The sequence below is a fragment of the Esox lucius genome, chromosome 4 (assembly GCF_011004845.1).
Source record: "Esox lucius isolate fEsoLuc1 chromosome 4, fEsoLuc1.pri, whole genome shotgun sequence".
Lineage (NCBI taxonomy): Eukaryota > Metazoa > Chordata > Actinopteri > Esociformes > Esocidae > Esox > Esox lucius.
In genome coordinates this window covers 17,355,731-17,381,515 of record NC_047572.1, presented here as the reverse complement: position 1 = coordinate 17,381,515, position 25,785 = coordinate 17,355,731, and the positions used below count along the sequence as shown (strand labels likewise).

At 41.1% G+C, this 25,785-nt stretch overlaps 3 protein-coding genes across 6 annotated transcripts in view; 2 read left to right on the top strand and 1 right to left on the bottom strand.

Moving 5' to 3' along the window:
* Positions 1–9,301, top strand: part of nrg2b (neuregulin 2b) — a 39,360-nt gene extending 30,059 nt beyond the window's left edge. For all 3 annotated transcript variants that reach the window (XM_020046126.3, XM_020046124.3, XM_020046125.3), the window contains exons 9-12: positions 5,256–5,386; positions 5,560–5,778; positions 5,929–6,112; positions 6,246–9,301. In XM_020046126.3, coding sequence (XP_019901685.1) covers positions 5,256–5,386; positions 5,560–5,778; positions 5,929–6,112; positions 6,246–6,713 — 1,002 coding nt within the window. In that variant the 3' untranslated portion in view covers positions 6,714–9,301. The remainder of the gene's footprint in view (positions 1–5,255; positions 5,387–5,559; positions 5,779–5,928; positions 6,113–6,245) is intronic.
* Positions 9,302–12,894: 3,593 nt separating this feature from the next.
* On the top strand, positions 12,895–17,983 carry LOC105026740 (N-acetyllactosaminide beta-1,3-N-acetylglucosaminyltransferase 2). Of its 2 annotated transcripts, none has more exons than XM_010898395.3 (2): positions 12,895–12,967; positions 15,796–17,983. In XM_010898395.3, exon 2 carries the CDS (start codon positions 15,800–15,802, stop codon positions 17,183–17,185), a length of 1,386 nt encoding a protein of 461 aa, XP_010896697.2. In that variant the 5' UTR covers positions 12,895–12,967; positions 15,796–15,799; the 3' UTR covers positions 17,186–17,983. The 2 variants fall into 2 exon arrangements, with proteins under 2 accessions (XP_010896697.2, XP_010896696.2); XM_010898394.3 differs by lacking the exon at positions 12,895–12,967 and adding an exon at positions 13,132–13,310.
* Positions 17,984–18,014: 31 nt separating this feature from the next.
* eif1ad (eukaryotic translation initiation factor 1A domain containing) lies at positions 18,015–25,766 on the bottom strand. Its single transcript, XM_013133431.3, has 5 exons — positions 25,592–25,766; positions 24,237–24,336; positions 22,701–22,809; positions 22,076–22,184; positions 18,015–18,609 (listed from the first exon to the last, which is right to left on the bottom strand). Exons 2-5 carry the CDS (start codon positions 24,324–24,326, stop codon positions 18,369–18,371), a joined length of 549 nt encoding a protein of 182 aa, XP_012988885.1. The 5' UTR covers positions 24,327–24,336; positions 25,592–25,766; the 3' UTR covers positions 18,015–18,368.
* Positions 25,767–25,785: the final 19 nt, after the last annotated feature.

Sequence of the window (25,785 nt, the reverse complement as noted above, 5' to 3'; positions counted from 1 at the left end):
TAAACTGAAATAAAACTAGAAAAATTGGAGTGTACTAAAACCTTTGACCAGTAATGTATTGGGTTTAGAATTTAAATAAGAGGAATTATTCTGGTGTAATCAAATATAGGTCATTTAGTATAGGGAACCCCATTCTTTTTCCAAAAAGATGTATGTTTCTTTAAGAAATTAGACTATAAAAGATTAATTGTTGTTGGGGCATGTTCAAGTTTCTCAAGACTACCAAGATAAAAACCGCTGGGGATCTGGGTCTATTGGAACCTCCAGGAATGTTTGAGAGGATCTAAAAGGTTTACTGATCAGCAGCTGTGCAAAAGACAAAGTTATAAAGCAGTGTTCACTCAGAAGCTTCACACTTGTCAGGCATGGGAGAATGCTATGGGCCTTAGTCTTGTGTTCTTTTCATACATACAATACAGCTTGAGTCATGTGTCAATGTCAGTTGTCAGCATCTGATAACCTTTCAGACAATTTGAAAGAGTGGCATATTAGAAGAGGCTGTGCTAGAGGCGGACTGGTACTATGTCTTGTTTTAATTCCATTTGTTTATTGTAAGTTAGCAAATTGCCTTTTATTACTACTAAATATCATGTCTAGTCATGTCACAAATGTGCATTTTTAAGTCAGCAGGGGGCATTAATGCAGCTCAAGATTTTTTGATTGACAGTTAGAGTTGCCTAGTGACAAACGTTAATCTTGCTTCAAACCTGGCATTTCTTTACAGTCTATGGAAATGCCAGGACGATGGCTGTTCGAAAACATCTCCAAAGAAGGTTTCCTGGCGGCATTTGAAAAGCAATAGCCTACCTTTACAACTATGACATAACCAAAGCACTTCTGAGGATCCACAGTCCAAATGTCTGAAGGGGGTATTGGAGCGATGTAGTCACTGTTAGATCATATCATATGAGACAGTGGTTATTGTTGATTGAGCAGATATCAATTTATTCCAAGCTAACTTTGTGTTCTGAATGTATTTCAGAGCCAAGTTCTTTCTAACTGTTTGCTTAGAAATTTCAAGGGCGGGTTGAATGAGTAAAATGTGTCATATAGAGGGGATACAACTTCACTTAATGTTGGGCACATTTTGAAGCACCTATCGGTCATAGAGGCCAAAGCGTTTTTTTTTTAACATGGGAAGATGTTTACATACGTTTTCTTTGATCTTCAATCCAAAGTATATATTTCTAAGCAGGTAACAATTTTCCCTCGGTTGATTAAAGAGGCCAAAACCCTCTTCTAAGTATTGTCCTGGCAATGTAAACAAATGTTTTCCAACAGTTCAAACAGTTTGAAGGTAGTTTGATGTGGTAAGCATAGTCTCTTTTTTGGCAGATGGCCAGTTACTGAGGGCAACAGCACAGGAAAATGAACAGTTCAAGTGGCAATTTTTAGGTCATTATTGACCTCTACTGCTCGCCTGTCTTCAGTCTGTAGGAGGTGGGCTTGGTCTTGAGAGTATAACTGGTTGGGTTTGTTTGAAGACCCGGGTTTATGGTTAACTTTGCAGTTAGCTTAGATTGATAGTGTGATTTGTCTGAACTGTTTTTCCATACAGAAGAGGGTTTGATGCTGGTGAATTGCTTTTCCAGCCTGGCTCCAAATGTAATATTTTTTTACTTAACATATTTTTTTGGCCTGTCTGAAGAAAGATCTGTACCTGTTCCAGGATGTGAATATAAACACCACCCCCTCTTGTTTGCAGACATTAAGGTATCCTATATAACAATCAGCTAAGTATAGCTATTAATTCCCTTCAAAATTTCAAGGGCCACTCAAATTGCCTCATTACTCATACCACGGTAGGGTCAAAGATGATCAAAGAATGTTTACCATAATGAAGAAAATCTGAATCAAACAACTGTCCAACAGGTCAGGTACAAGATATGGCATGTAGGTATTGATGTGCCAGCCACGACCATTTGCAGAAGACTATAGCACAAGAACTAAAGATGCTACTCTGCAAGGTGCAAACCACTGTTTAGCCTTAAAATAGGGTGAATAGGTTACAAAGAAGCTTAGTGTATAGAGTAGTAGAGCAAGGTATTTTGGACAGATGATACAAAGATGAACATGTACTAGTCTAATGGCTTGGAACGGTATTGAACTGCCCAAGATCCACAGCATACCACCTACATTGTGAAATATGGTGGAGTATTGGCTTAGGTATGAATTGCTGCCACTGGAACTGGGTCACTTGTCTTCATTGATAACATAACTGCTGATGGCAGCAAGAGAATACATGTGTACAGACAAATTTTGTCTGCTGACATTTAAATGCCTTAACTTATTGGACTACACTTGTTCATGCAGCAAGAGAACGACCCTAAACATACAGCCATAGCACCTACAGGTTTTTTCAGTGCAAAATAGTGGAAGGTTCTTGACTGGTCAAGTGAATCTCCACATTCGCTTGGCCAGATTCCAGATAGGGGGGATTTCTTTCTGAGACATTCTTTGGAAGATTTACTTGATTGCTTTGGGTTTTTGTCTTGCTGGAATACCCATTTTCGTCCCAGTTTTAGCACCTTGCAGCCTAACGTTCTACTCAGGAATCTCCTGGTATACCTCAGAATTCATAGTTTTCCTAACATAGTGGCTGGGATCTTTCCAGAGAATGGATTTCCAGAAACCTTCAGGTGGCAAATTTAAGACGGGCAATTTGGTTATTTTTAGACAGCAGAGGCTTTTACATGGCAACCCTCCCATTTCAATTCAATGTTCTTATTGCTGAAGCATGCACAGAAATCTGAAATGCAGCAAGGGAGGTATTTTAAATCTCTAGATGTTATGTTTGGGTTGGCATGAACCTGATTTATAATTTTTCTTGTGGCTCTTAGGAATATTTTGGAGGGACCTCCACTTATAGGCCGCGTAGCTGTCGTGTTAAATGCTCACCATTTGTAAATTATTTGTCTCAAGGTGGACTGATGGAGCTCAAATCTTTTTGAGATAGTTATATATTCTTCCCCAGACTGATGTCCAGACCCCTCTTCCTGATGTCCTCTAAGATTTCCTTTCCACTTGGCATGGCGTTTTGCTTTCACCTATTTGGGGAACACCAAACTAGGCAGGTTTCTTGTCTCTATTTATCAGCCCTACCCAAACTCTTTTTTACAGATCTCTACTTAGATTGGTTCATTTGGTAAACAATTGCTTACCCATCTGATTCTTACTACTTGATTTTATCAATACAACTTGAGAAATGTACTAATTCCTTTAAAATGTTGTTTTTACAGCACGCATGATTTCCTCTAAACCAACATATGGAATTGGTAACTGGGTAAACCTGTTATGTCAGATCAGAAAGACTGGTTCTGATCAAATAATGATTTCATGGTGAATGCTAAAAAGATAAGTGCACAAGAGGTGTACATTCACTTGCTGACATAGTAACCTTAATACTGAAGGAACTGGATTTTGACCCTTTTAAGATTAATTTCAAATAGTCAATGAATTAATGTAACCAATTAATTGAATATATAAAGAGGGTATTACAATTACAGTACACGTAGATAGATAGATATCTATCTACAATTACAGTACACGTTTCAAAGATAAATGTTCTCCAGAGATTCAAGATGCAGGCAGGAGTGAGGAAAATGAGACCTTCCCCAAACTCCGCTCTGGTTTACATCCCCAATCTAAAGGAGTGGGGCTTGTTTTACTAACATGAAGATACTAAGACTAGTCCTGCAGAATAGATCCCCTTATCATCTAGGGACACATTCCAGTCTATGCCTGACACCATACTGTAAAACAGTGATCTACTCATGGGTTCAGCATAGGGGGATTGAGGCATGACCCTAGGTTCTGTAGTCAGAACAGAGATAAACAGATGTAACATAAACATTCTGATAAAAGAACATGACTAGACACACAGAGTATAGGCTAGGAGAGGACAATTGAGGACAATTACGAATGGATTATACTAAATTCTGCATTGAATATGTAAATAAAGATAGAATTTACGTTTTTCAGTTCCTTCAATACATAGGTTGAAGTCACCACATCAGTAAGTGAATGTAGATCTCACCCTGGTACTCTCTGCACAAACAAGCAGGATAGAGCAGAGCAAGCTTAACTAGTGTGGACAAACATCAATTTCCTTCTAAAAGTTAGCAATGATTGGGAAGCTCTCATAGCTCTGAGTTGTCTTGGCAAGTCACTCTAGACACGTTTTGGAAAAAGAACCTGAGAGTACTGACAAACATAACCACTTAAAGGCTACTCCACCATCTATGCAAACGGAGCCAATGGAGCGTAGTACATTTTTAAAGTACCGCTTTACATCATAAAATGGGCAGCTTCTTTTTATGAACAAGAATAGTGTTTGTAGACAAGGACGCGTTAGAAAGTTGTAACCCACGAGTACAATTCCACAGAGTCGTGGGGGCAGTGTTTTTGTTTAGTTCGTGATCTACAGTCTGGACTATGAATAATAACACATTCACTATTCAAGCAATGATTCTACAGCCTTATTAGAAGCATCCTCAAATAGCATTTTGTTCAGACGTAGGCTATGTGTACATTTGAATGATTCCACGCCATTGTGAAATAAAACCTGAACTTGCGGTGAGCTTTTTTCTCAGTGAACAAGACAAGACATTCTAATTTTAGCTGAGTGAGGTCTGCATTTGAAGGACTATGTAAAACAGCATATAAAACTCTCCAACTAATATTCCTCCTGGTGATGAAAAAATGACCTGCTAGATTGTTATGTTTTTAGTCAAAGATGACGAAAATGTATCTAGCTCTTTTAGCAATGGAACATAACTCATCCATGATTTGACCACGTTGCCAGTCGTCAAAAATCTGACTCCACAATGTATGCAACCACCACAGATCAAAACATGTTAACTGGGGAGTGGCCTAAAGCCAGCAAGTCTGCATAACACGTTTGACACAATGGGGTTTGTTGGGACAAATATGATGACAAAACCATTGTGTGGTGTCTCAATAACCGCTGTGTAAAAATGTTGGTGCATGCAACCTCACCATTGGATAAGTCTGATGGGAGACCAATAGCTGCCTCAGGCTCAGACGCAGATTTGTTTCACTTGTAAAGGTTGTTATATCACCTCCTTCTTCCAGTTTGGTCTGAAACATGATGACACAGCATTCACCGCATGTAGAGCCAGGACCGTCTGCTAGCTATGGCATACAGAGGCAGATATTCTGTGGAACACGTGCATACACATCTCCCTAAATACTGAGTATGTTGTTCCCACAATACCTCTCTCTTCCTTCAATAGTACATCTCAAAGAACGCTCCCACCACAGAGTGTGGTGTAATACGACATGGAGCGGAAGGGACAGGCAATTACGCAGGCAGTCGACTGTCGACCAGATCACACCACTCATCTACTGCTTCACACAACTCCAGGTACAGTAATAAAACACACACACATCCGGTACAGTAATAACACACAATCAAATCAAACACACGATCAAATCTAACACACGATCAACACAATCAAAGAAGTAGAGGGAATTTTCGAAACCTTCCACAAAGGCCATCCCTTATTTCACATTCCATCTTTTTCTTCGTCCCTGTAGACATGAGGAGAGGACGTGGAGTATAGAGAGGACAGACAGTATGAACTCGGACTGTCAGTCGGGGGCGGTGTCGTCATCTGTGGGCACCAGTAAGTGCAGCAGCCCAGCCTGCATGGAGGCACGGGCCAGGAGGGCAGCCCACTGGGGCTGTTCTGAGGGGGCCAGCATGCAGTATGGAGACTCGTATGACTCTCTGAGAGACTCGCCTCATAGCGACAGGTGGGACAATTTGTAGTTGAAATGAGTGCTTGTCTATGGTCTTTGAGTCTATGGTCTTTGAGTCTATGGTCTTTGAGTCTATGGTCTTTGAGCTAAACTCCGTGCCTGTTTTGTCCGTGCCTGTGTGTCTGCCCCACCCCCTTCCCACAGATACGTGTCAGCGTTGACCACGCCAGCTCGTCTGTCGCCCGTAGAGTTCCACTACCCCCCGCTGCCCCCACAGGTGCCCACTTTCCACATCACCTCCCCCAACACCGGCCACGCCCTTGCTCCACCACCCACCGCCGCAGCCTACCACCGGGATGACGACCAGCCCCTGCTGAGATGCCCTCAGGTGACCCCAAACCCCGCCGCGACGTGCCGTCGAAGCCTGCCAAATGTCTGATTGATGTTTTCCACTCCCTCGTGGTGTTGTCCGTTGTCGTGTCTCTGATGTATGACGGTGCGTCTGTTAACCATCTCTGCAGGACGGACAGTTGTATCGGCAGCCCCGACGTCCCCGGCGGCCGTACCTGACGGAGAGTACGGGGAGCCTACCGTCCAGCCCGTACCGCCTCCCTGACGACGAGGCCTATGAGACCACGCAGGAATACGCCTCCTCCCGCGAGCCAATCAGGAGCCGCCGACGCCCGCGTCGGAACCGCCTCAACGGACACGTCACCCAACGTGCGATGGGCCTACGGGACTACAGCTCTCAGAGCTTCAGCCAATCAGAGGAGGAAGAGGAGGAGGAAGAGGGGCACGGGGAAAGCACGCCCTTCCTTAGCATGCAGAACATGAACACAGAGCCGTGTGAACGTGGGTACCAATCGTCTACCGGCCCCGGAGCCGCTGCAGGCATGCAGACTCACCGGGGACGGCCAAGCACCCGCAGCAACGGACACAGTAAAAGCTCCCAATCTCGCTCCTCCAAACATGACAACACACCCCTTTAAGACCCGCCCACATCCAGCCCTGACCTCTGACCCCTGACCTACCTACAGACAACAGTGGATTAGAGACCTGCACCTAGGAGAAATATTTTTATTTTGTATAACAGACAGATATTCTAAACAAATGAAATATTTATTTTCATTTCAGCAAAAATTGTCTACTAGCTAACAGCAAAGACTTTTTTTATAGGGGAAAAATATTTATATGTAAAGTTTTTGATTTACAGCATTGTGAGAGAAAAAAATGATTACGTGCCAATTTTTCACGAGTTAGATAATAGAATAATATTGTGGTGCCTTTTGCTGTGTGCTGAAGCCGGAGGTTCAGTTGAGTTTTTGTAGCCTTTCTTATACAGACTCCTCATTTTTATAGACCTGATCTCCTTGCTTTGAATTCTGTTCTCTGATTTGGGATCTCCCTGTATGAACTGTGATATGATTCTATCATCATGCAATATGAATCACTCCTGTGTAAAGGTGTATGTTTACATGAGTATGATCCACACGCACTTGTTTGGGGGGGACATTTATCACAGACGAAAGAGGAATTGGTCTCCTGTCCTGGTACAGGAAGTGATGGGATCGTTTTTGATAGGTTGCTCCAACAAACCCACTCATTCATGCCATCATCCACTACCTGTCATCGTATGTGTATAGTTTCCATAGAAACAGAGCAGTACAAGTGTTCAATGGGTTACCTACACAGGTGTTCATTGTTTCTTTAAAAGTGAGAGTGTAGCTGACGGTTGGTCTGTGTGTGCGTGTTTTTGAGTGTGTGCGTACGGTTGTGTGTGTGTGTGTGTGTGTGTGTTTGTGTTTGTGTTTGTATGAATGCATGCTCCATGATTAGTTGTAGGCTGGTCACAGCAGGGGAGCCCTGAGTGTGTCCATCAAGCTATGAGGGTGGGGTCACTGTTAAACTGACATACTCAACCGGCCAATCCTCATGCTGCCAGAAGCTCCATTGCACTGTAAAACCTCCTTCCATGAGCAGTCATTAGCCAGGGAGCTGCCAATCCAACCATCCAGTTAATCCAGCCTGATTCTGGCCTACATGGACTGCCCAACCCCGTTCCTATGCCAGCAGCTTAACTAAAGCCGCACTGTGTCTCAGGACTTTCATATCCCATAGAGTAAAAGACTTCATTTCCCAAGAACCACAGTTGTCCATAGGCCAGATCCATTATGTCCATTATCCTTGTCTGTTTTCATGTGTAATGTAGTAAGGAGTTTTGGAAACTCTTGAAACTTGAAAAATAGTGGGTTTTAAAAATGCCAAAATACTGATATGTAGGTCATGTTGAGTCTCTCGGATGATTGTTCTATGACAGTGAAAAGACACGGGTTAATTCTCTGGTGATGCTAATAATGATGATGAAGATGGGAACAACGTTGGCTCGTAATGATGATGGTACTGGTTTACCATTGTGCTCTGACTAGTGACACAGGTTTTTTGCAAAGTCTCCTACAATGACTGTGGTATGTTTGAGTCTGTTCGTTTTTTTTTTTCATCATAACCAACAAGAATGATGTTAGACATTACTGCATCCTTTTTTTATTTGCATTCCTATACCTTTATAATTAACATGAGTATAACTTGCTTGGTCATATTGACTGAATGATCAGATATGTGTTTGTCTCTGTCTGCCTCCCCATCTTGACAATGACATCAGAGAGGATATAACAGAACATATTATGGGATGTGTTACATTTGACAACAGCATGTCCGCTCCGCTATGGGAACCGGGCATTCATCAGAAAGTGTTCACCTCAGAAATACGATCAAATGGACAGAGAACTTCGCACTCCTCTACCTAATGGGGAAAAGGACATTGTGTGAAATACCAGCACAGTATCACAGGTTTTCGTGAAATTGACAGGACTTGCTTATTAGAAATTTGTGACACACACTCGCTAAATGTTTGTTTTTGAGTCCAGGACACAATTTTCTTCAGGTGTTGGAAGAGAGGTATGTGATTGGTTGACTCAACTTGCATTTCAACCAGGAACCGGATGGAGCTTGCATTGTGGGCAGGCTAGAACATTATACCTGGCTCTTATTTTAAATCCTAACCTTAACCCTTACCCAACATTTATTACGTTCATTTCTTCCATCAGGACATATCTGAACAAATCGTGTCCTACTTTACCAAAACCTTTGATACTCTGTTGCAAATACATGAGTCCCAATGAGTTGGTTTCTAAATGAAAATATACATTTGCCCCTTAACCAGTAGTCTCACAGGAGATGCATGTATCACACATTTTATTGATAAGTAGGCCTACCTTAAAAAAATATGACAACCAACTCTTTGATTAATTTTGAGGACTACTGTGGAATATCACATGTTATTTTCCTGGCCCAAAGTTCTGGCTAGTTTGTCTTAGTATCCCTGTATTCAATCTGAGATTTGCAATGTGGAATACTGCAAGTGAGGGTAGTGTGCTTCTAGTGGTAGTTAAACTGTAAAATCCCCCTTTACCTCCTTCCCTTGCAACCAATCCTTCCTAGAGTCTACATTTTCTTTCTCTCTCCTTCTCTCGCTACACACACACACACGCACGCACACGCATGCACACACACACACACACCCACACGCATGCACACACTTCAGTAAAAGTATGTCTGTTTTATTGTTTTTGTTTTGCTTCTCAATAAAAATATTTGAAATACACAGACAGACATAAACACACACGCACACACACGCACACACACGCATACACACACACACACACACACACAAACACTCTTACTGTTTGTGTTTGTCCAGCAGTTATGCTATTCTCCTCGACTCCCCTTCACTGTCCCTCTCAACCACAACTCTCCACTTCCCTGTCCCTCTCCTCAACCACACCTCTACCAGTCCCGTCCCATCCTCCTCCTCACCCCTTCCCCTGCATGTCCTAGGGGTCCAGGTAGTTGGGTGCATGGAAAAAGCAGCAAGCAAATCGTTTTCCACTCAGTGAAGTGTCTTCATTTTAACATTCAGCAATAAATCCCCTTTTCTCATGTCTCCATTCTTGGAATATGCTAGAGGTTTTTTGCAAGTTTTATCAAAACATACTTGTAAAAAAAATCAAAATCACCTCTTCAGATAAAAAATAAATCTTTATTCCTACCATTTTTAAAGTGTTGTCATTCTGTCACAAAGGAAGCCTTCTCCTACCTCAGTCTCAATGTAAAGCAGAGTAAGCCTACCTACATTCTACAGTGCCAATTTAAGAAGTTATGGTAAAGCTTTCATGAGAAGCTGCTGATGCCTTTCTATCAAATTAATACTTACTGTTCTGCCGTACACTGATGACGTTAACTCAGTGAAGCAAAACAGGCTAATCAGGTGGTGAATTCTAGCCACTAGGTGGCAATATATACTGTGTACTGAAGTTTAACAGGTCTTTAAGCTGAAGTATGTAGGTTTTTTGTATTAACACATCGCTATTCTGTTAGTCTGGATTGTGGATGAATTTCTTCCATATCAGATTGTCCCAGGCCCCCATCTGAAAAACCTCTGATCACGATGCACTGCTGCTAAGGAAGAAAGTGGTCGGCTCACGCACTGGCGGGAAAAATGTCAAAGTGTCTGACGTATCAAAAAAGAGCTGAGGCTGAAAAAAATAAGGAAGTGACTACACTCATTTTGTGGGTCAAGCAGCGAGACACGCTAGCGAGACCAATTTATAAAAAAATGTAAGTTCAGAATGAAACAGTACATATGAAAATATGTTTTAGATCAAAAGAAAGCAAATCTACTAAAAGAAAGGCAGATGGACGCTGTTCGAAAACACAAGAGAACATTGGTGCAGCTGGATGCTATTGTGTGGTCTGGGTCAGCAGCTGGATGCTATTGGGTGGTCTGGGTCAGCAGCTGGATGCTATTGGGTGGTCTGGGTCAGCAGCTGGATGCTATTGGGTGGTCTGTGTCTGCAGCTGGATGCTATTGGGTGGTCTGGGTCTGCAGCTGGATGCTATTGGGTGGTCTAGGTCTGCAGCTGGATGCTATTTGTCAGATTCAAAACCACCACCCTAGTCTTTCAAGTACCATACTGTACCAACTGAACTACACAATACTTTCATTTACTCATTGTTGAATTGAATATAAAATATGGTGAGGTAAAAATGCAAAAGTGACAGCTAAAAATAAGAAATAGTCATTCTCCATATTTATTTAGGGTATCAGTGTCAGGGTTCATTGATCGAAATAAAGGAACGCAGAAGATTCCTTTAGAATGTGTGTAGAATATGAGCAATGATGTTACGCAAGGATTTCCAATTACATAATTGGATAACATTGCATTCATAGTTTCTCTTGCTGTCAGTGCTCCAATAATGTATGAAGTATTTCCAAAAGTAGAATTTATAGTTAATAGAAAGAGTTAATAGAAAGCAAAATCTAGGGTATCCCCAAAAATGATTTCCTTTTTAAATAGTGCTTAGGAGTGCGACAACCCTGATTACAGTCATACTTTGTATTGCCTGTCACAATGATGAAATCATCCATTGTCTTATCTGCATGTTGATCAACATTCACCCAGTCTGAGTACAATACAAGTGTACCATACAGCATCTCATTCCTGTGAAAAAGGAAGGAGTAGCTACATCTACTGTGAACATACAGTGCACTGCAAAATTAGCCAGACCCCTCACCAAGTTTCAAATTGTACTGGATTACAAATGGCACAGTGACATTTCGTTCTGTTTTACCTTTTGCTTTAAGACCCTGACACTCAAAATCAATTATATGGTGACAATGATTTTATGTTGGGAAATATTTGTAAGAATTTTATTTTATTATTATATATGTTGCTTGCATAAGTATTCAACACCCACAATAATGGGTATTAATATCTGGTAAAGCCATCTTTTGCTGGTATTAGAGTTCTAAGTCTTTAGGTATGTACCAGCATTGTACAGGGGCGGAGTGATTTTGGCCCATTCTACTTTGCACATTTGCTCCAGCTTTGTTGGACAACCCCTTTGTTTTTTTGCTATTTCTATTAATGTGGGCTTGTATCCTTTGTCAATATGACTTGGAAGAGATAGCTTACAAAGTTACACAGCCAAGGTAATGAAATATAAGTATGAAAATGAAGTATTCAACTCCTAACTTTTTCATATACTGCTGCGTTAGAAAGTGTGATTTAAACTACTGTAAATGTAATATTCTTGTCACCAATGTACACAAAATATACACTATGGGCCAGTTTCACAGACACAGATTAAGCTTAGTCTAGGACTAAAAAAAACAAGCTCAATGGAGTTTTCTATTGAACTTTATTTCTTCGTCCTAGATTTGGTTTAATCTGTGTACGCGGACCGGACCCAATTGATTTGTTACCCGATCACGGTGGCAAATCAATATAAGAGACAGCTTCTACGCAAGCACTTACGGATGATTCTGAGGCTCAAACAAGAAAAACGCGTTTATGGCGACAAAACAAAATACGGCTTTAAGCATTTTTAAATAAACCCACACTATGACATTTTTTCAGAACTAATCCAAAATTCAAATTTAAATCTAATCGTGTCTGGTTTGAAGGTCAAACCAGTTAGAACCAGTATTGTGGTAGTCAACCAACTCGAACTGGTAGATTAGTCCAGTTAGAGCTGTCATAGTGATGGTCAATCAGCTAGAGTTGGTCAGTCGAGTTTGAGTTGATCGAAGGTCATCCAAGCTAATGGTCAGTCGCAAATGTCTCAAAACCTACCTAGAGCTGGTCAAACTGGTCACCCCAAAACGTATCATATCTTACGAATTTACACAAACGTAGCCTATGCCAGGCTATATTACGATTTAAGGTTACAGGGATCACAGTACTGGGGTTAACGTTAGAAAACATTGTCGGTTATGGTTAAGGTTATAAAACAAATAAGATTATCTCCTTACGATCTGCTGGAGGTGTTAACAACTGAAAAAGTTTATCTCTGGGAGAAAACTATTTTGTTTTGCTTTAGCGCGAGAGTCATTTTGTAATCAAACGTTGAAAAAGTATCTTATGAATATTATAAACATTAAATAGAATTCTATTATCTATGCATGTATGACAAAAGTTTGTCCATATATTATCTTTAAATATACAAGTATAATTCACTTTAGTCATGTCAATATTCCTTAGAATTACAAATGCAGGATGTTGTGTTTTTTTGATTGACCCCTCCCACTTCGACTGACGTTGCACATCGCTCGATTGTCAACAAATGTTTATTCAGTTTATATGAAAACGGTATAATTTAACTCTCATGAGAACATTTAATTCAGGTAAGGAAAACATGAAGAACTAATGTAACCACTTATGACAAGACATGTAAAATTTACTAGTTGTTACCGATTTATCAAAGTGAGCGACCGATCATATCCAGGCATATCCAGGTGTTCGTTTCTTTACATTTTGGGAGGGGTTTGGGTTCTACATACCTGCAATTCTGGCTTTGCTGCCTCACTAAAGGTTGGGACAGTTGAGAGTCAAAAACTTGTTATAAATCGTCCTCTGGATCATGTGAGAAGACCAAAGAGAAATTATGTCGTTTTTATATAAACTTACTATATGACGGAAGAGGGAATTTAAGTAATAATTAAATAATTTTCCAAAGACAAAACCAAGGTAGGTTATGGTTTATTTGGAAATAATTTTGAAAGATTTTAGTAGCTATAGGCCTATATTCATTATTCCTAAGTCAAGCAAGGTACCTCACCTGGGGTGACGATGTCTCGAAGGTCTGTTCTGGAGTTGGAAAAATGTGATGAGAGGCAACAATAACTTTTATGCTTTAATTCCGGTGGTATAACCTAGGTCGATAGAGTAGACAATTAGTTTTCAGTAGACATTGCGTATACTCACTGATACAGTACGCATAAAAGTAAATGAGGTGAAGATTTACCCTATTTGTTAAGGCTAACCAAGAATGTTTAGCTGCGAGCATTTTGCGAACGTTCCAAAATATGATTCATACTTTATATATATATATAAAAAATATGAATCATAAAATTTAAATAAAAAAATGTATGCATTATAATCGGCTACTTTGAAGAAGCATTCTAAAATGTTTGTACAACAATTTACTTTCTAGAATGCCAATAATGTGTGAATAGTACTGCTAAATCCTGATCATTTAAATCAATCCAGTAGTTTTGTTTTCCCATTTCCATCTCACGGGAAAGGGTATGTTTGTCAGTTTCTACACAAGGTCCAAGCAAGATATTTTTGAGAGCTGGGGAGCAGCTCGACCTTGCAAAGATTTTGAACCGTGCCGACGTGGGGATTCGAACGAGCGATCTTTCTGTCCCAATAAGAAACTCTTAACCACTAGGCTACATGTACTGTACTACAGAGCATCTAATCAAACATGGGTACTAGTGGCATATGCACAAATTAAAGGTTTACTAGAATAAGAATCTACCTTTCTTACATTTTTCATATAACTCAAAACTCTTCTGATGTGGTTTGAATATCCAACTTTTTGTATGTTACAAAATCGTGACTGCATTTCAAAAGTTGAAATCTAAATTGTGGCTGGCCCAGCAGCAGGATGAGATGAGAGGCGTCGCTAGGATCATAATACATTCGGGGCTTATAGCCCCCAAGGGTTTTTCGATGTACACGCTACCGACGTCTACATTGCCTTAAAGCGCGATCGGAATTACAGATTAATAGATCAGGGGCTATTATAATTTTTTGGTCCATTTGAGATCCGGGGCTATTCATAAAAGATCCGTGGCTATACCCTTGTTTTTCACTTCGACATTCTGGACTCTTTTAAAAAAAGAATCAGTGGTAAATTCCTCTAGTTAAATCAGTTTTGATGTTTTAACATAATAAAATGTGGAACAGTCAAAGGGGGTACATTTAGTAGTGTATTCTGCACCATTATAAACATTTTAGGATTTAATTGGGCATCCAACAGTTGTATTTTCTACAGTTCACCATTGACTAGTTTTATAGGCCATATTGGTGGAAAAACCTCCATGGAATCCTGTGATGGCCTAGAGTCTAAAGACTAATTTGTAACCCGTTTTAGCTGTTTTGGTCTCTATTAGCAAAGTTACAATCCAAATGCATAGATGTCCAGATACATGGAATTCTATGGCTAACCTTTAAACTGTATGAACTGTTAAACCCTTAAAATGTGATGAGGGCTCAAAATCAACTTAGAGTTAACAGTGAATATCCAGTATTGACGCTCGTCTCCAGAATGTCTCAGTGGGTGCTGAACCTCCACCATGGGCCTGCAGCACCCGTAATTCCCACGATCATGGGAGAAGTCAGAGCCAGGCGGGCAGGGAATCACGTTCTCTGACCTTAATCTCAGTAGTGTAATGTTTCTCAGTTTTTTGTTTTCTGTAACCCTAACCTTAACCTCCCTACTGTGATGCCTGCTCATAACCCTAAACTTAGTTTGTAATATATCATACGTTTGTGTCATTTTGTAAGACATACTGTATTCTCTATATGTTTTCATAGCGTTTGTAACGTGATACGTTTTGGTAGCACATTGTAAATATCACACTAAATCTGTTGTCACAGATTTCCCTGAGGCCAGTCCCTTGTCGACCATACATCCTTATGTGACATAAAGGACCTTGTAAAGCTATGTTTAAGTTTACTTTTAAACTGTAGATGTCAACGTCAAACTTATGTGGATCTGAACATTCTGAAAATATCTCTAGTGGATAACTTTGAATCTAAGCTTCACAATGATGAGCATTACCTCCTTGTATATACTATGAGCTAAAATCCCAAAGGTCCCAATGGGGAAATGAATGGGGTGGAGGGATGAAAGGAAGAGTGATGGTACATTGAAAGCTGCCATTGCAGCAATCCCACACAATTTCCAACACTATGGACATAAGCCTTCAAGAAAATCACTCATAGACATTGTCACCCCAAGTGAGGGAGATGGTGACAGCCCAATAGGGAAATATTTTACATCCCGTTGAATATTTACTTTCATTTAATGGCACATTTCTCAAATAGTTAAAATCATGCTAAATGACAGTTGGATGTCATCGGATGTCAGCTTCCCATCACTCCTCCCGCTCCTCACAACTCTAATCTAAATAAATGTTCACTGTTCTCTTCTGTCATGCAGTTAAATGGCCAAATGCCAGTGTCGGTGGCGGAGGGTGCTCCTGTGCCTTTGCTGTGCTCCTTGTGTCCTGGTGGGGTCTCTCTGTGTATATATCAGCCTGGTTATATCCTATGGTATTACCATCACAGGCCCAGCAGCCAATATCCCCCAAACTCTACCAAAGCACTTCATTGCACAGGGGTTAACGATAAATGGATCCCTGGCCCCCCACCCAAGTAGCTCCTTCTGGGACGCCAATTACCACAGAGGGGCTCTCTGGAACCGGCTCCAAGTGTCCATTGACCGCTTTTACAACCCAATCCTAATGCCCAAGTCCAGGAGAGACCGTTATGACCATCTTCACACCAGTAATGATGATAATAAAAAAAAGCAGTTTTCCCACCCCACTGCAGGCTTCTCTGAGATTGGGAACCTGGCATCTATCATGGATGATTTCCCGGAGCTGTCCTTGCAGATGCAAATGTTTGTGCGCTCCTTGCATGTCAGGGACTACCCCGTCCTCATTCAGCCTGCTAATCTGTGTGGGAGTGGGCCACGAAAGGGGCAAGGCCCATTCCTGCTGCTGGCAATCAAGTCCCAGGATCTGAACTTTGAGAACCGCCAGGTCATCCGGCAAACATGGGGACAAGCTGGGAGGGTGGCTGGGGAAACAGGTGAAGGAAGGGTGGTACAAAGGGTCTTCCTCCTGGGTAAGAAAGACACAGAACTCGATGTGGATGTCAGCGAGCTGCTTCAGCTCGAGAGCCGCCACTATGGGGACATCCTCCAGTGGGACTTTCAGGACACCTTCTTTAACTTGACGCTGAAGGATGTGCTACTGTGGGATTGGCTCTCTGCCCACTGCCCTCAGACACAGTTTATCTTTAAGGGGGATGACGACGTTCTGGTGCGGACCGCTGCCCTGCTAGACTACCTCCAACAGCAGATCCTCCAGTCAGGGGGGCCCGGCTCAGAGGGCATGAAGGGATTTATGGTAGGGGATGTGATAGGAGCAGCCATACCAAACAGAGTCAACTCCACCAAGTACTTTGTTCCAGAAACCTTCTATAAGGGCTTGTATCCACCATACGGCGGCGGGGGAGGGGTGGTATATTCGGGGGTGCTGGCCATGCGACTCAAGCGTGTCTCCCGGAGGGTCCACCTGTACCCCATTGATGATGTCTACGTGGGCATGTGCCTCCACAGACTGGGGGTCCACCCCATCCACCATCCGGCCTTCCTCACCTTTGACTTCCCCAAGAAAGAGATGGAGAAACCCTGTGCCTACTATACTGTCCTACTGGTACACAAACGAAGCCCTGCTCAGGTCAAGAAGCTGTGGTCGGAAATGAGGAGAAACCACTCAGAATGCCAGAACACCAGCCTGCGGAAAGACACCACTGGTGAATGATTACTGAAAGGTACATAGGACGTTTGGACGTTCCGCTCCATAGTGAGTAACGAGACTGGCTGCTTTGAAACTGACTTGCTGTAAATGACGAATGTTAATGAAAACATGCATCCACTTGAGAACGGCCAAGGGTCAGCGTTCAGAGAACGTTCAGAGAACAATGGCATATGACTGGCAACTTCCCCTAATAGTGACACCCGCACTGACTGGCTGTCTTTGAAGGAAAAGTAGTCATGATTGTGATGGACTATCAACTAGTGAACAATGTTACACAGAGCTTAACAATGGGGAAGCTCTGTGTAACATTATTTTGTGAACATGCAACATTTATTACTGTGAAACCAATCATTCAAGACACCTAGGGCTATATTTTAACAATACTAGCCTTCTATTTGTGTTATCAAGAAGTGGGTATGCTAAATACTTCTGTGAAATTTTTGTTTGGGGGGTGTGAGGGCAAGTAAATATTTATTAAAATATTAAACAGAATACTTGGGTCTAAACACTGATGTCATGGTTAAGGCCAAACATCATTAAACAGTCAATACCTCCTGTTAAACAGGTTTGGTCACCTACTGGTGGAAGGAATTCTAGTGCTCAGATTCTAGGCTCTACAGCTTGTTTACAAGCAAACATTTTCAAAGCTTAAATCAGACTGTTTTTATTGTATGAATCAATTTTACTGATTTAGTTACAGGATAATTGTCTGATTTAGATCTAGGTATTCAAAACATTGGGGGAAAAGTGGTAAATGTGTAAGATGTTTTTTTACATTGGATATTCAATCAGACAATGGACCAAAAAATCTTCTTTGAAAATACTTCTCTGATGAAAGACCACAAGTACAATTTTTATTAAACAATCATTATGTACATACATTAACACAACCTCTTCAATCTTCTGTCAGGAATGTCACAGATCACTTAAATGTTTCCACAGTTCACCCCTTTTCAGCAAAGCGTGTTCATGATTCTCTCTAGGACAAGTTGTATAAGAACAAGTCGTACAAACATAACATGCCTATACTACGTCCATGAGATGTCAATCCCCAAAATAAGCCACAAAACAATAAAAATGTTCTATGAATGATTGGAGCCATGGAGTAAGGCTGGAAGGTATAACCCACAGTGGAGGGGTGCTTGTGTCAACATCTGTCCACAGCAGTGAATTGTCTCTTATCTCCTCAAAACAAGCTGCCCTCCACTGTTTCCTCTTCCTTCTTCTCATCTTCACTGTCCTCTTCGCTTTCACTGTAATGGACATTACAGCGATTCATGTTGACAAAGAGATCACTCTCATCATCCTCAGAGTCAGTAGTATGATCACTTCCGTCCTCCTCTACCACCTTCTCTCTTCTCCCCTCTCTGGGCTGCTGTTCCTCAACTTTAACCTCCAATGGTGCCTCGTCTATGAAGCCCTCCGGCCTGTCACAAGACACAAAAAAATGTAAATGAAAGAAAAAAGGCCAGTGGTGCCCAATTGATTCAGTTCTAATTGAAACATTGTTCAAATGTTTCTAGTTAACAGGTGACATTAGAACACAATAGTGACGTGACAGATGAACCACAATGTTAAACTGATATTTTTCTCTTTTCTTCATTTCCCCGTTTTCAGTTAAAACAATAAGAGGAAAAAAGTAAATTGTACAAGTCCAATCACAAAGTCATTAAACTAGCACTAGATTGGAATCATGCAGGAGCCTCCAGGTGTGGCAAGTTATTTGAGACATCTGGCTAATCAATGGAAGATGGAATTGACAAGTCAATTTTAAAAAGAGAACAGGCTACAGCACAAATCACTAAGGCCTGCTATTTAGCCATTTGTTTATTTTAATGAGTGTTTAAATGTTAAACAGGCATTATTCAAATCTTTTCTCAAAGCCAGTTCCACTCCATTTTGTACTCGTAATCAGTGGCCCTAATCAGGGCCATATTTGAATGCCACTGCGTTAAACTGTTGAAACGTTCACACTACTACAGCACACTGCTTTCAGCTTGCTCCTTCCTCAATGTCTGTTGGTGTATGGTAATCAAACCGGATACAAAACACACACCCAGGTGGGATTCAAAATATTTAAACTATTTTCTCATATTTGAGAAAGGAACAGAAGCAGCATTTAATATGTTTCTCTACGTTTGTTGTGGTGACCTTTGGCAAAGGAAGTTACCTCGGCAAAGGAATGAAATGCTGACAAAAAGGGGTTGAAATGATTGCATTCATTATTTATGTGAAATGGCAAGTGAATTGTGAAATTACATTTTTAAACATTGATGGGTGGTTTCTCACACCTGACATATATGGACCCCAAAACAGAATAATTTAAACCATGATGCAGTTCTCTTTAATTGGCAAACTATTACGTAGGTCAATTTTTCAATGTGTATATTAAACTACGGCGAACAAGGATATTACTCGGAACGGGGATAGCAATATTTACCGGGATTTACCCCCCCCCCATTCACTCCATTTACCCCCCCCCAGGAACTCCATTTACCCCCTAAAGTCACTCCATTTACCCCATAAAGTCACTCCATTTACCCCCTAAAGTCACTCCATTTACCCCATAAAGTCACTCCCTTTCACCCCCCCCAGTAACTCCATTTACCCCCTAAAGTCACTCTATTTACCCCCTAAAGTCACTCCCTTTCACCCCCCCCCCAGTAACTCCATTTACCCCCTAAAGTCACTCCATTTACCCCCTAAAGTCACTCCATTTACCCCCTAAAGTCACTCCATTTACCCCATAAAGTCACTCCCTTTCACCCCCCCCAGTAACTCCATTTACCCCCTAAAGTCACTCCATTTACCCCCTAAAGTCACTCCATTTACCCCATAAAGTCACTCCATTTACCCCCCACAGTCACTCCATTTACCCCCTAAAGTCACTCCATTTACCCCCTAAAGTCACTCTATTTACCCCCTAAAGTCACTCCCTTTCACCCCCCCCAGTAACTCCATTTACCCCCTAAAGTCACTCCATTTACCCCCTAAAGTCACTCCATTTACCCCATAAAGTCACTCCATTTACCCCCCACAGTCACTCCATTTACCCCCTAAAGTCACTCCATTTACCCCCCCCAGTCACTCCACAATCGTAAAATGTACTAATACCCAAACAAAATGAAAAGCTACTTTTGAGCAGCTGGTAGATTTAGCTGATTTCATGAATTCCAAAAATGTTGTCCGCGTGTTAAAGCTTCACAAGAATGAATGCTACAGAAGCAGAATTTAAAAAATGAAAGTGAAATAAAGAAAATCTATAAGGGTCTCCACAAGTGGATTGCTCTGCCATTCAGCAGGTCAACGAAGTGACAAAGTGAGGCAAGTGCAAAAACTTAATCTTGACTTTTTTTATTATGTTTCAGGATTGTGTACCCAGAAGACTCAGGTTTCTATATATATACACACACACACACACACACACTCACCTAAAGGATTATTAGGAACACCATACTAATACTGTGTTTGACCCCCTTTCACCTTCAGAACTGCCTTAATTCTACATGGCATTGATTCAACAAGGTGGTGAAAGCATTCTTTAGAAATATTGGCCCATATTGATAGGATAGCATCTTGCAGTTGATGGAGATTTGTGGGATGCACATCCAGGGCACGAAGCTCCCGTTCCACCACATCCCAAAGATGCTCTATTGGGTTGAGATCTGGTGACTGTGGAGGCCATTTCAGTACAGTGAACTCATTGTCATGTTCAAGAAACCAATTTGAAATGATTCGAGCTTTGTGACATGGTGCATTATCCTGCTGGAAGTAGCCATCAGAGGATGGGTACATGGTGGTCATAAAGGGATGAACATGGTCAGAAACAATGCTCAGGTAGGCCGTGGAATTTAAACGATGCCCAATTGGCACTAAGGGGCCTAAAGTGTGCCAAGAAAACATCCCCCACACCATTACACCACCACCACCAGCCTGCACAGTGGTAACAAGGCATGATGGATCCATGTTCTCATTCTGTTTACGCCAAATTCTGATTCTACCATCTGAATGTCTCAACAGAAATCGAGACTCATCAGACCAGGCAACATTCATCCAGTCTTAACATGCAAATTGTAGCCTCTTTTTCCTATTTGTAGTGGAGATGAGTGGTACCCGGTGGGGTCTTCTGCTGTTGTAGCCCATCCGCCTCAAGGTTGTGCGTGTTGTGGCTTCACAAATGCTTTGCTGCATACCTCGGTTGTAACAAGTGGTTATTTCAGTCAAAGTTGCTCTTCTATCAGCTTGAATCAGTCGGCCCATTGTCCTCTGACCTCTAGCATCAACAAGGCATTTTCGCCCACAGGACTGCCGCATACTGGATGTTTTTCCCTTTTCACACCATTCTTTGTAAACCCTAGAAATGGTTTTGCGTGAAAATCCCAGTAACTGAGCAGATTGTGAAATACTCAGACCGGCCCGTCTGGCACCAACAACCATGCCAAGGTCAAAATTGCTTAATTCACCTTTCTTTCCCATTCTGACATTCAGTTTGGAGTTCAGGAGATTGTCTTGACCAGGACCACACCCCTAAATGCATTGAAGCAACTGCCATGTGATTGGTTGATTAGATGTGTGTTCCTAATAATCCTTTAGGTGAGTGTATATATATACACACACACACACACACACACACACATTTATAAAAATTACCAAGATCATTAGTGATGATCATTAACCATTGTTAGAAATATCATAACTTTTTCAACTAAGAAATGTTAAGGAATTTAAAAAAGCAACAAATACAACTTTAGATCCCTGTGTATCTTTCTCATTTTACAATGGTATGATCAAAATAGATTTTTATCTGCTGATATTATGCTGATATTATGCTGGTTTAACGTAAAAATATTTGGAAATATTTCTGGAAAATATTCAACCCTACGGTGAACTCACCAGAGCCTTAACTTGTGCAGGTGTTGAATATGATCTCTGTAGAGTATGAAGCTGATCTCTCCCCTGACCTTCTCTCCCTCCTCTATAGGATCTACAATCACATAATCACCTAAGGGACAGACAATGAGTAGACAACAAATCAGTACATACTGGAATACAAAAACCATTGTGGTCAGCATAAACTGTAAGAATAACATTAAAATTGTTGAGCAACTAACAAAAGCATGGTGGCAGACGGGTATGCAGGTATTCTAAACTACAGGCCACTCAGGTTGAAGAGAAACAAAGAGTGAGCCTGCGTTTGTGTTTTACTGTTAGTGGTAGTCAGGCAGAAGCATGGAGAATCTAGTAGAGACCATATTCTTTATTAAGCTCACTACATTTGAGCAGAACCTATAGTAGTGCACTAAACTAAATGGTTAATAGGGAGCCATTTGAGCAGAACCTATAGTAGTGCACTAAACTAAATGGTGAATAGGGAGCCATTTGAGCAGAACCTATAGTAGTGCACTAAACTAAATGGTGAATAGGGAGCCATTTGAGCAGAACCTATAGTAGTGCACTAAACTAAATGGTGAATAGGGAGCCATTTGGGTTACAAACATGTAGAAGGGGAAAATGTCACCTCTCTTTATCCAGAGGTTTTTGCGGAACTTAGGGGGCATGCTGACCAGAAAGTTCTCCCCCTTGGCTGTGACAGCTTCGTGCAGGTTGTTACCACGACTACCAAGAACCTGAATTGAGACAGGTGAAGAGAGACAATGAAAATGGAAGAATGACAAAGCAGATACAGACAACAAACTACAGGTGCCACAGAGGTGTCTGTTTGTGTGAATCATCTTTCATACAGTATTTGCAGGCACACCAAAACACATAAGGGATCTTAATTAGGCAAAGCATTTTTTTAAATGGCTCAGAAATAGAGGGATAATGTGATGGCAATTCCATGAATCAGAACTCTTTAATGAGGAAATACAGAGACTAAATTCTCTTGGCACAATATAACAGTTTTATTAATTATTTGTAAATAAGAGCGATGCGTCAAACGCTTAAAAACATAATCGTCCGAGGAGTCTCTAACTTAATACAGGTCAGTCAACAGTAATTATTACAGTTAAAAGGGGTGTGGTAAGTTGTTGCCTATCTGTCCTATGTCAATAAAACACATTCCCTTTGTTATGTTACTACCTGGTCTTCACACAAAGGACAAGCTCTCCTTCCCCCCATAGGTAACTTCTTAAATTCTAAGAGTTCCAACCGACCCCGGACAGACAATAGATGCCCTGATGATTTATACAGATGCACGGATGAAGAGTAACCATTTCATCTGCTGATACCAGTCAATGATCCCCCTAGGCAAAAACCTGATCCCCCACATTCCTTTTCTAATTTGAATTAGGGGACTCCGTCCTTTAATCAGTGAGAATACATTGGTTAGAAAAATGTCCACAAGAATTAACATGAAAGAATAACACAACATACCAGACAGTAGTTACTGATCTTGGTTAGAAACTACTTACAAAAACACAGTAAGCCAGGACAGTCACTCTCTTTCTGGTTTATTTTACAACCGTTCCACCTTTGGGGCACAACCAAATTGGTACATTGATTCAAAAGGTTTTTGCCTTTCATTTCGCCTAGTTTTGGTCAAGTATCACTATCCTTTCCCATGATCCACTCCAAAAATCATAGCCTAAATATCACCTGAAAAAAATACATCTGATTTACTTCACAGTTGTTTTGAATTAATAGTCTATCTACCCCATGTGGAAAATGTAGGGTATGGGGAACAAGGAACAGGCTTTTGGCACGCTCACAGAATTGCTCGCTGCCGAACTCAAGAGTTTGTGTTCAAAAGTAATGAATCACTGTTGACATTGTGATATTGTCACCCTTGACAATGGCTGTCAACCCCACATCAACAAACTGTGTCTCAGAGGGAGACATCTCATTGGCTAATATTGAATGGTATGAGATGGTGAAAGAGAACATAAGGGGCAACAAGCCAACCACGCTGACAGGCCCACGTGAGCGTGGGAATGCCTTCCCACAAACAGGTACTTTGACATTTCTTGTGTCGCTTGATTTATCCACCATATTTGGTTATGTATATACGTGTTAAGTAAACCACATATATATATATGCCAGAACATGAACTCACCTTCACAATCTGTTGGTTCTCAGTAGGTGTGACATAGTCCCCAAGTGTCTGCTCCTTGACAACATGCTTGCGTTTAGTAGCCTGTGACATTGTTTGCCAGCTGAGGAAAGAGCAGTGTTCATCACCATGGAAACCATCATCACCATTGTACCATTGCATATGTCAAGACAGAATATGTTGAACATACAGCAACAGTATAATGTAAAGAATATTGTAGGTTGAATATCCCAATAACAGGTTAGTAATTTTAAAGGTCAGCCAGACCAGAGCACTTTAAGCGGCCTAGAGGATATGTGGAAACAGTCATATGTGGGCAATAGGGGGTGTTGTATATGGCCAACATACCACAGCTAAGAGCTGTTCTTAGGCATGACTCATCACAGAGTATATACCCCAAGTTGCTTTTATTCCTATTATACGTGATGTCATACCTGTGGTATTCGAAAGCCATTAGGCGGGGGAGGCCAATTTACCACAACGTAGAGTAATTCCTAGTCAAAAAGCGTTGCTGAGAGCCTGGACACAGAGCTTAGCCGTGATATATTGGCAATATATCACAAAACCCCAACATGCCTCTCTCTCTTATGAACCGTTTACCAATACAATTATGGCAGTAAAAAGTGATGGGATGTCATACCCTTAATATACCATCTAATATATCACGGCTATCCCCATTCAGGATATCGAATCTCACAGTTCATAAGGTCTTTTATAAAAACAGGGTGGTTTGAATCCATAATGACAATCAGTATTCAAAGCAACCAGTTTATAATACATGATTAGCTGGTCCATCCTGATGTCCCTGCTGGGGTCGTTACACAGGAACAACCCCGTTATAAGAGACATCAGCCAAGTGGAAGTCCCACTCAGCTGACTACATTAAAATGGCTGACGCATTCAACTACGTTGCTAATAAGGGTAGAATACGTTCTCCAGCAAGTCTTCTAACCATCTCTCTGGATATAGGATTCAGCTTCTAATTTACATTACCTCTGAAAATCTGATATTTAAACCCACGTTAGTCGTTTAATTTAGATCAGATCCGCAGGCATGATGAAATAAAATTCACAACTGACTCTTTCGTGCAAATTAAGTCAAAGTTAACGTACTAACTAGTAGCTGGCTAACCAGCTAGCTAATGACGTCGCCTGCTGGAAATGTCGTTATCGTAGATATACTGTACATTCAGCCAATGGTTATGGCCAGAATTATAATATCAATGTTGTTGTGAAACGATAGATGTAATTATATGCAACAATTTTTGGAAAGAAAGTTAACTAGAGGTTGCAGGAGTAAGCTGGCAAGCGCATACTTGTACTTCTTTCGAAAATAGACACGAGGTGAACGTTACATACCTTGTAAACCTGAACTGAGAAAACGTTTATCTTCACTGTAGATCCCAGTTTTTGTATTCTCGAATGGCATGTGAACGATTAAAAAAATACTTGGTTTATCAAAGGTGTTCTCGTTAACAAGAAATACAACACGTGCTTCCTTTTCGGCAGCGCTGACGTTTTCACTCCTTGCACAAGTGGAGATGTAGTCTTTT

Coding starts and splice junctions, on each gene's coding strand:
- LOC105026740 (XM_010898395.3), top strand. CDS start 15,800: ATGGCCAAATGCCAGTGTCGGTGGCGGAGGGTGCTCCTGTGCCTTTGC.
- eif1ad (XM_013133431.3), bottom strand. CDS start 24,326: ATGTCACAGGCTACTAAACGCAAGCATGTTGTCAAGGAGCAGACACTT. Junction 22,810..24,236: donor AGAACCAACAGATTGTGAAG/GTGAGTTCATGT, acceptor GTCTCAATTCAG/GTTCTTGGTAGTCGTGGTAA. Junction 18,610..22,075: donor CTGCACAAGTTAAGGCTCTG/GTGAGTTCACCG, acceptor GTCTTGTGACAG/GCCGGAGGGCTTCATAGACG.